We start from the raw sequence: 9539 nt of genomic DNA on the forward strand, positions 1-9539 counted from the left end.
GAAAACAGGTACATAAAAATAAGGAAGGGGATGAACAATTACATTTCTTTGTGGAAAACATTAAGGGGAGTAAAGCAAAGTAAAAATAAGCAAATAAATAAGTAAATAAGGAGGAAAAAAAAAAAAAAACATTTCTAGGTCTCTGCTGAGTAACATTAAGAAGGCATTCAGTTTATTGCTTCCAAAAAACCTCCAGTCATCAGTTTCCAAACTGCATCCTTCAGCTCCTGGTTCCTCATGCTGTAGATGAGGGGGTTCACTGCTGGAGGCACCACCGAGTACAGAACTGCCAGCAAAAGATTCAGGGATGAGGAAGAGATGGAGGGGGGCTTCAGGTAGGTAAATGTGGCAGTACTAAGAAACAGGGAGACCACAACCAGGTGAGGGAGGCAAGTGGAAAAGGCTTTGTGCCGTCCACGCACGGAGGGGATCCTCAGCACAGCCCTGAAGATCTGCACATAGGACAGCACAAGGAAAACAAAACACCCAAAGGATAAAGAGACACTAACCACAAGAAGCCCGACCTCTCTGAGGTAGGCATCTGAGCAGGAGAGCTTAAGGATCTGTGGAACTTCACAGAAGAACTGGTCCAGGGCATTGCCTTGGCAGAGGGGGAGGGAAATGGTATTGGCAGTGTGCAGCACAGCATAGAGAAAAGTACTGCCCCAGACAGCTGCTGCCATGTTGACACAAGTCCTGCTGTCCATTACTGTCCCATAGTGCAAGGGTTTGCAGATGGCAATGTAGCGGTCATAAGCCATGATTATTAGAAGAAAAAACTCTGCTGAAAGGAAAAAGAAAAAGAAAAAAATCTGAGCAACACATTCCAAGTAGGAGATGATTCTTGTGTCCCAGAGGAAATTGGCCATGGCTTTAGGGACAGTGGTGGTAATAGTGCCCAGGTCGAGGAGGGCGAGGTTGAGGAGGAAGAAGTACATGGGGGTGTGGAGGCGGTGGTCGCAGGCTACGGCTGTGAGGATGAGGCCGTTGCCCAGGAGGGCAGCCAGGTAGATGCCCAGGAAGAGCCCGAAGTGCAGGAGCTGCAGCTTGCGTGTGTCTGCGAATGGGAGGAGGAGGAACTCTGTGGGGAAGGTGCTGTTGGACATTTGCAGCCTCAGGGCATGGTTGCCTGTCCATGGAGGAAAACACACAGACAGTGAGGACAGGGTCTCTGAGCAGAATCCACTCCGTTTCTCACTGACCATTGCACACTCACTTCCATTTTCCCCTGATCAGGATGGCATACTTCCAGCTCCCTGGCTGGTGCTCTGCCCTGTGCTGTTTGAGTGCACTGTGAGGAACACAATTCCCTGCCTGGGGGCTCCTTCACAGGACGCTGAGTGTCTCGGGTGACCCCCACCTTGCTGCCCCAAAGAGCTAACTTACCCATTGGCCCCATACCCCATGCAGGGGATGGCAGGAGGTGCCGGTCTATCCTCTGCAGCAGGCTTTCCCTTTACAGTTCCCTTTCTCCCTGCCCATCTCTGCTGCCTGCAGCCATTCCTACAAGGAGCTTCTTTTCTGTCACCATGTCTGTGCCCTGCCAGTGCTCACAGAACCCATCCCATCTGCTGTGTGCTCAGCTCTGCCCTGCACCCTCTCAGTGTGTGCAGGTGTTGAAGAGCAGGTCACACAAGCCCTGATGAAACTGGGAAGGTGACACTGCTGCCTTCTGAAGGCTTGCAGGTGCTGAAGGCCCTTTCTGAGGTTCCTCATAAAATTCAAGGTGACAGAAACTCAAAATCTTCTCCACTCTGTACAGCTCTGTTTCCATTCCCATCCTTATAAACCAGAGAGAGGTGAAAGTGCAGTTTCTGGACAGCACAGACCATACCAAGCAGCCTCAGCCTTAACCTTCCGTCTGAACACTCCCCTCTGACATGGTCTGGGGATGCTGTGGAGCAGTGAGCAGCCTGCCCCAGGAACCCTCTGGGCACAAGCAGGACCCTGCCCTGCCCTGCCCTGACTGGGGGGGTCCTTCCACCCACAGTTTTTCCCTGCAGCACCCTGGGCATCTCCCTGGGCAGGCTGAGTGCTGAGCCTGGCAGGCGGCAGAGGCCCTGCCCCGGCACACAGCCCCTGGGGCACAGCAGGGACCCTGCTCTGCACCACAGCCCTGGGCACTCCTGCCTGCACCCTGCCTGCACAGCCTGCAGCCAGCCCAGTGAGAAGGAACCCTTCCTGTCCCTCTGAAATCTTTAGACGGTAATCACTGGTACAAGGAATATCCCCATCCTCTGCACTAGAGATGCCAGGGCAGCCCCTGTGACAAGTCCTCTCAGCCACGGGAAGAGGCAGCTATAGAAGTACCCTCTAGGATACTGCATCTGCCTGCCCTCACACAGACACTTACCCTGTTCAGGGCTGTGAAGATTTCTCCTGCAGTGAGCTCTCAGCAGCCCCTCTCCACACTGCCTTTAACATCTCCCTCCCTTCTCTCAGCCGCCCTTGACCCCCCCCGTAGGCCGTGCCCCCAGCCCTGCTGCGCTGTGCAGAGGAGCTGCTCCTGGGCAGAGCTGTCTCTCTGCAGCGCTGCCCGCTTGCCAGGAGCTCCCCTTGGGCCCAGGAGCCCAGCCCTGCTCAGCAGCACAGGGAGCTGTTGACGAATTCCCAGGACTCTAGAGGAAACAACTTTTAATCAAACTGATGGACATCTTTCTCCTATTTTTCTTCTGTTCTTTGTTCTGTTAAGAATAGGGAGGGAGAGAGCTTCTGTGAGGTGCTTGGCTACCTCCTGGGGATAAATCACAACACAGCCAGGGACACAAACCTGACCAACAAGTGATAAAGGAGACAGTGAGGGAGCCAGACCTGGTCAGTCACACTGACTGGTGGGAGCACGGGAGACAGAGAAAATATTTCTTCCAGCAAGGTTATCTGACCAGGAACCTTGTCAGTTGGGAAACCAAGGGAAAGGGGGGAATACTGGTAACAGGGGATGTCCTATGAGGAGAGGCTGAGGACACTTCGGGTTGTCTAGTCTGGAGAAAAGAAGTATGAGGGGTGACCTCATTGCTCTCAGCAACTTCATGAGGAGGGGAAGTGGAGAGGGAGGTGATGATCTTTTCTCCCTGGTAACTGATCACAGAACTTGTGGGAATGGAACATATCTGCACCAGGGAATATTCAGAGTGGACAGCACGAAACATTTTCTGTACTGTGAGGGTGGTCAAACACTGGAACAGGCTTCCTTGAGACCTGGTTCTTGTTCCAGGCCTGTCAGTGTTCAAGAAGCATTTGGACATTGCCCTCATTAATATGCTGTAACTTTTGTTTAGCCCTGGAGAGATCAGGCAGTTGGACTAGATGATCTTTGAAGGTCCCTTCCAAATGAACTCTCCTCTCCTCTCCTCTCCTCTCCTCTCCTCTCCTCTCCTCTCCTCTCCTCTCCTCTCCTCTCCTCTCCTCTCCTCTCCTCTCCTCTCCTCTCCTCTCCTCTCCTCTCCTCTCCTCTCCTCTCCTCTCCTCTCCTCTCCTCTCCTCTCCTCTCCTCTCCTCTCCTCTCCTCTCCTCTCCTCTCCTCTCCTCTCCTCTCCTCTCCTCTCCTCTCCTCTCCTCTCCTCTCCTCTCCTCTCCTCTCCTCTCCTCTCCTCTCCTCTCCTCTCCTCTCCTCTCCTCTCCTTGAGTCTCCTTGAGTCTCCTCGAGTCTCCTCTCCTTGAGTCTCCTCTCCTCTCCTTGAGTCTCCTCTCCTTGAGTCTCCTCTCCTCTCCTTGAGTCTCCTCTCCTCTCACTACACACATGGGCAAGTCCCATTTATGTACTGGAAGGCTACAATAATTTCTCATGGAGTCTTGTCTTCTCGATACTAAGCAATCCCAACTCTCTCAGACACTCTTCACAGGAGGTGTACTTGGTGTGCATGGCATGCTTTTGGTAGTGGGGTGGTGGGCTGCACAGGGTGCTGGATGGTGAGGAATATCAATTTGATCACTTTGGGTCAGCTCTTCTGGCTGTGTCCCATCACAATGTCTTGCACACTCTCAACCCACATGTCACGGGGGGCAGTATGAGAAATAGAAACTCTTGATGCTGTGCTTACATGGGTCAGCACTAAGTGAATGTCTAATATCTAATCTAAAACTACCCTCTTTTAATTTTATAGCCATTACCCCTTGTCCTGTCACCAAATTCCCTGATAAAGTGTCCCTCCCCAGCTTTCCTGCAGGCCCCCTTTAGGTACTGGAAGGTTGCTGTAAGGTCTCCTCAGGCCCTTCTCCTTTCCATCTTGACAAACCCCAATTCTCCCAGCCTCTCTTCATAACAGACCTGCTCCAGTCCTCTGAATGATTTTGTGGCCATGCTCTGGATTTGCTCTACTAAGCTGATATGTCTTTTATGCTGAACTGAGACATAAATTAAAAGATAGGCATTTATTGAGCTGTTGAAGAAACACTAAAAAAAATCTGTATTTTTCTTTTATTCATGGTGTGAGGAATATTGGGTAATACTGCATCTTCCTTTGCAACTAATGGTTACACTTGATGAAACACGGTTTTCCTACAAATGGCTAAACTTCTGTTCGTCAAGGGCAAATAGTGAATAAGGAATTCTTTTTATTATTTTATTTTATTTTATTTTATTTTATTTTATTTTATTTTACTTTGCATGTATGCACTGCTCTTGCTTTACTTATTAAACTGTCTTTATCTCAGCCCACAAGGTTTCTCACTTTTAGACCCACTGGGTGGGAGGACCAAGCTGGCTGCTGTGTGGTGCTTAGCTACTTCCAGGTTAATCCACAACAAAACCTTCCTGAAGTCAGAGTAGATCTATATGCACTGCTCTACTCTCATCTGCCAGGCCAGTCATTTCATCATGGACATTTCATGCCCAAAGTGATTAGATGTGGCTTCCCCTACATGAAGATGTCCCAACTGCTCGGGATGATTTTCTTGTCCTTCCAAGCCTGGAAATGGGTTCCAGGAGGAGCTGCTCTATCGCCTTCCCAGGGATGGAGTGGAGCCTGAACACCCCGTACTCATCCTGAGTTTACCATGAACCACATCCCCCAGATCCCCTTCTTCAGGGTTATGCTCCATCCACTTGTCCCCAGTCTATATGTACATCCAGGAATACGCAGTCTGATGTGCAGAATCTGGCATTAGTTCTTGTTAAATGTTAAATGGTAGGCGACTGACCAGCATTCAAATCTATCAAGATGTCTCTGTAAGGCCCCTTTACCCTCAAGGGAATTGACTTTAATTTTAATTGACTTAATTTTCTCCCAGTTTTGGGAAGGAGAGAGAGATGTTATAGGGGAGGTTTATATGATTTAGCGAACTGCCAAGGGACAGCTCCCAGGTTAGTGACAAGGCACAAAGGAAGGCAACATTTTTAGGCAGTAGACACTGACAAAATGCCAATCCCTATATTCCCAATCTCTGAAGTTCTAATGAATGCTAACCTGCCCAACGTATGGCACCTCAAATGTCAAATGGTGTTTGCATTTGAACAACTCACTGCTCTTCTCTGTCTCCTGTAATTACCGAGACAGCTTAGCCTAGAGTATTTTGTACATATCTGAACAGAGGCGAGAGAAATCCCAAATTGTGTGGGTTTGTCGCTGATATGGAAGGTTCTGGGCCCCATTTCAGCCCTAGGTCATTGAACTCAGAATGAGATGCATCAATTGACTCACTGTGATCACTTCCATCAACTTGGGAAAATGTGATTCCTGTCAGTCACATTCTGGGTGTCTCACCTAAAAGTGGAAGAGGACAAGGTGATTCTTTGATGAAACTTCTCCTGACAGGAGAAATGACACTGCTGGAAGTAGCTGTCTCTCCCCAGCTGAGAGAGCGAACATGAGGGATTGCTTCAGCCTGATTCAAAATCAGTTCCCTGGAGTTCCCTCGTGTCAAGAGCTCCCTGTGCTGCTGAGCTGGGCCGGGCTCCTGCGACCAAGGGGAGCTCCTGGTAAGCGGGCAGCGCTGCAGAGAGACAGCTCTGCCCACGAGCAGCTCCTCTGCACAGCGCAGCAGGGCTGGGGGCACTGCCTGCAGGGGACAAGGGTGGCTGAGAGAAGGGAGGGAGATGTTATAGGCAGCGTGGAGAGGGGCTGCTGAGAGCTCACTGCAGGAGAAATCTTCACAGCCCTGAACAGGGTAAGTGTCTGTGTGAGGGCAGGCAGATGCACTATCCTAGAGGGTACTTCTAGAGCTGCCTCTTCCCGTGGCTGAGAGGACTTGTCACAGGGGCTGCCCTGGCATCTCTAGTGCAGAGGATGGGGATATTCCTTGTACCAGTGATTACCTTCTAAAGATTTCAGAGGGACAGGAAGGGTTCCTTCTCACTGTGCTGGCTGCAGGCTGTGCAGGCAGGGTGCAGGCAGGAGTGCCCAGGGCTGTGGTGCAGAGCAGGGTCCCTGCTGTGCCCCAGGGGCTGTGTGCCGGGGCAGGGCCTCTGCCGCCTGCCAGGCTCAACACTCAGCCTGCCCAGGGAGCTGCCCAGGGTGCTGCAGGAGCAGCTCCTCTGCACAGCGCAGCAGGGCTGGGGGCACTGCCTGCAAGGGACAAGAGCGGCTGAGAGAAGGGAGGGAGATGTTAAAGGCAGTGTGGAGGCGGGCTGCTGAGAGCTTACTGCAGGAGAAATCTTCACAGCTGTAACATGGAGCTCTAACATGGTAAGGGTCCGTGGGAGAGCAGGCAGATACAGTATCCTAGAGGGTTCTTCTACAGCTGCCACTTCCCACAGCCGATAGGTCAAGTCACAGGGGCTTGCTGGCTTCTATAGTGTGGAGGACAGGGATGTTCCCTGGATCAATAATTACGTACCTATTCTGTCAGAAGAACAGGACATGAGGGTTCCTTCTCGTGGGGTTGGCCGCAGGCTACACAGCTGGGGTGCAGGCAGGGGTGCCCAGGGCTGTGGTGCAGAGCAGGGTCCCTGCTGTGCCCCAGGGGCTGTGTGCCAGGGCAGGGCCTCTGCTGCCTGCCAGGCTCAGCACTCAGCCTGCCTGGGGAGCTGCCCAGGGCGCTGCGGGGAGAAGCTGTGGGTGAAAGGAGCCCCCGGAGCAAGGCAGGACAGGGCAGGGTCCTGCTGATGGTGGGAGTCTACTTCCCGGGTGTCCTGGTTTCAGCTAGGATAGAGTTAATTTTCCTCCTAGTAGCTCGTAGGGTGCTATGTTTTGGATTGGGATGAGAATAGTGTTGATAACACACTGATGTATTAATTGTTGCAGAGTAGTGCTTACACTAAGTCAAGGACTTTTCAGCTTCTTGCTCTGCCCTGCCAGCGGGCAGGCTAGGGGTGCAGCAGGAGCTGGGAGGGGACAGACCCAGGAGAGCTGACCCAAACTGGCCAAAGGGGTATTCCATACCATCTGACGTCATGCTAAACAATATATAGGGGTGGCTGGCCGGGGTGGGGGGGCTGGTTGCTTGGGGATAGTCTGGGCATCGGTCCATGTGTACAGCATTGTACATCACTTGTTTTGTACACATTAGTAGTAGTAGTGCTATTATCCTTATTATTATTTTCCCTGTCTTAATAACCTGTCTTTATCTCAACCCACAGGCTTCATTTTCCTGTTTCTCTCCCCCATCCCAGAGACGGAGGGGGGAGGATGAGCAAATCGCTGTGTAGTGCTTAGATATTAGCTGGATTAAACCACAGCACTGAACAGGCTGCTCACAGCTCCACAGAACCCCCATGGCATCTCTGGGGCTTCTATTGTTAAGGAAGACCAAGGCAGGGGCTATCTGAAGGGAAGGCACTCTCAGAACTCTGCTTTCACTTTCCTGCTGTGAGGGACAGTTATGAGGTTGATAAGGAGTTATCAGGTTTTTAGAAGGGACTGAAGATCGTAGAACCTTACAGTGAAATAGATTTGTACGTTTGTGAAGAACCTTCTAATTTCCCTTAACACCTGTACAGATAGCACAAGCTATGTCAGCAAAATGGGCACCTGAAATCCATCTCTGGTGCTCTTTACCGGATACTATAAGGCAGTACTGACTGCTCCTGAGTCCACCAAGGATCTGCCTGGTCCCTGCGGAACTCTTAGGCAGCAAAACCCGGAGCTCCAGGAAGGAGTACATCCTCTTCACAACTGACACTGTGTCTTTCTGAGGAGCTTTCTTTGAAATATAAGTTAAGCTCAGAGAAGTCTAAATTGTCACTCTCTGTTCCTCCACGGACAGGTCCACATGTGCAGAGGCATCAAATGTCCAACAGCAGCTTCCCCACAGAGTTCCTCCTCCTGCCATTCGCAGACACACACGAGCTGCAGCTCCTGCACTTCGGGCTCTTCCTGGGCATCTACCTGGCTGCCCTCCTGGGCAACGGCCTCATCCTCACAGCCATAGCCTGCGACCACCGCCTCCACACCCCCATGTACTTCTTCCTCCTCAACCTCGCCCTCCTCGACCTGGGCACTATTACCACCACTGTTCCCAAAGCCATGGCCAATTTTCTCTGGGACACCACGGCCATTTCCTATGCAGGTTGTACCACCCAGGTCTTTATGTTTGTTGTCTTTATCACAGCAGAGTTTTATCTTCTCACCATCATGTCCTATGACCGCTACATTGCCATCTGCAAACCCCTGCACTACGGGACAATAATGGACAGCAGAACTTGTGTCAACATGGCAGCAGCTGCCTGGGGCAGTACTTTTCTCTATGCTGTGCTGCACACTGCCAATACCTTTTCCCTCCCCCTCTGCCAAGGCAATGCCCTGGACCAGTTCTTCTGTGAAATTCCCCAGATCCTTAAGCTCTCCTGCTCAGATGCCTACCTCAGAGAAGTTGGGCTTGTTGTGGTTAGTGCTGTTTTAGCATCTGGGTGTTTTGTTTTCCTTGTGCTGTCCTATGTGCAGATCTTCAGGGCTGTGCTGAGGATACCATCATTTCATGGACGACACAAAGCCTTTTCCACATGCCTCCCTCACCTGGCCGTGGTCTCCCTGTTCATCAGCACTGCCGCATTTGCCTACCTGAAACCTCCCTCCATGTCCTCCTCCTCCCTGAATCTTTTGGTGGCAGTTCTGTACTCAGTGGTGCCTCCAGCAGTGAACCCCCTCATCTACAGCATGAGGAACCAGGAGCTCATGGATGCAGTATGGAAACTGATGATTGACTGTTTTTCAGAACCAATAAACTGTCTGTCTTCTGCATATCACTCATAATATAACTCATTAAAGGACAAGACTTTTTTTTTTCCTTTTTGCATAACTTGTGATATATGTGTTCATAAAAAACATCTTTTCTCTTCCCCTTCTATTTATCTATCTATTTTCTCATGTGGCTCTGAAACAAGGTGTATTTAAAGGGCAATTAAGATGTATTGAAATAAAAGGATGGATCCTGCAGTGACTTGCTTGCCTGAGATCCTTTCTCAGATACCTGTGGTGGATCTGCAGGTGTACTTGGCTCTGCACAGAGGTGGAGGGAAGAAGAGTCCTGGCACAGCAGCACTGCCAGGGCTTGGTCTGTCCCGATCTGCTTTACTTCACCACCCATGCTCTCCTTTGGAGCCGTTGTGTTGCTGTGAGGACTGCTCTTGTCGGTTGCTCACCATGCTGCTGTGGGGCAGTCCT

General features: G+C 51.0%; 2 protein-coding genes across 2 annotated transcripts; one reads left to right on the forward strand and one right to left on the reverse strand.

The window, feature by feature from the left end:
• Positions 1–1488, reverse strand: LOC310887822 (olfactory receptor 14A16-like). Its single transcript, XM_083814000.1, has one exon. It carries the CDS (start codon positions 1203–1205, stop codon positions 168–170), a length of 1038 nt encoding a protein of 345 aa, XP_083670126.1. The 5' UTR covers positions 1206–1488; the 3' UTR covers positions 1–167.
• A 6445-nt stretch (positions 1489–7933) lies between these two features.
• Positions 7934–9128, forward strand: LOC310887733 (olfactory receptor 14C36-like; the record flags this gene model as incomplete). Its single annotated transcript, XM_083813906.1, has 1 exon — positions 7934–9128. Exon 1 carries the CDS (start codon positions 8166–8168, stop codon positions 9126–9128), a length of 963 nt encoding a protein of 320 aa, XP_083670032.1. The 5' UTR covers positions 7934–8165.
• Positions 9129–9539: the final 411 nt, after the last annotated feature.

This window comes from Anser anser (genome assembly GCF_964211835.1).
Source record: "Anser anser genome assembly, chromosome: 29".
Taxonomy (NCBI): domain Eukaryota; kingdom Metazoa; phylum Chordata; class Aves; order Anseriformes; family Anatidae; genus Anser; species Anser anser.

What these genes read in the sequence shown, in the direction of transcription:
- LOC310887822 (XM_083814000.1), bottom strand. Translation starts at nt 1,205, where the DNA reads ATGGTCAGTGAGAAACGGAGTGGATTCTGCTCAGAGACCCTGTCCTCA.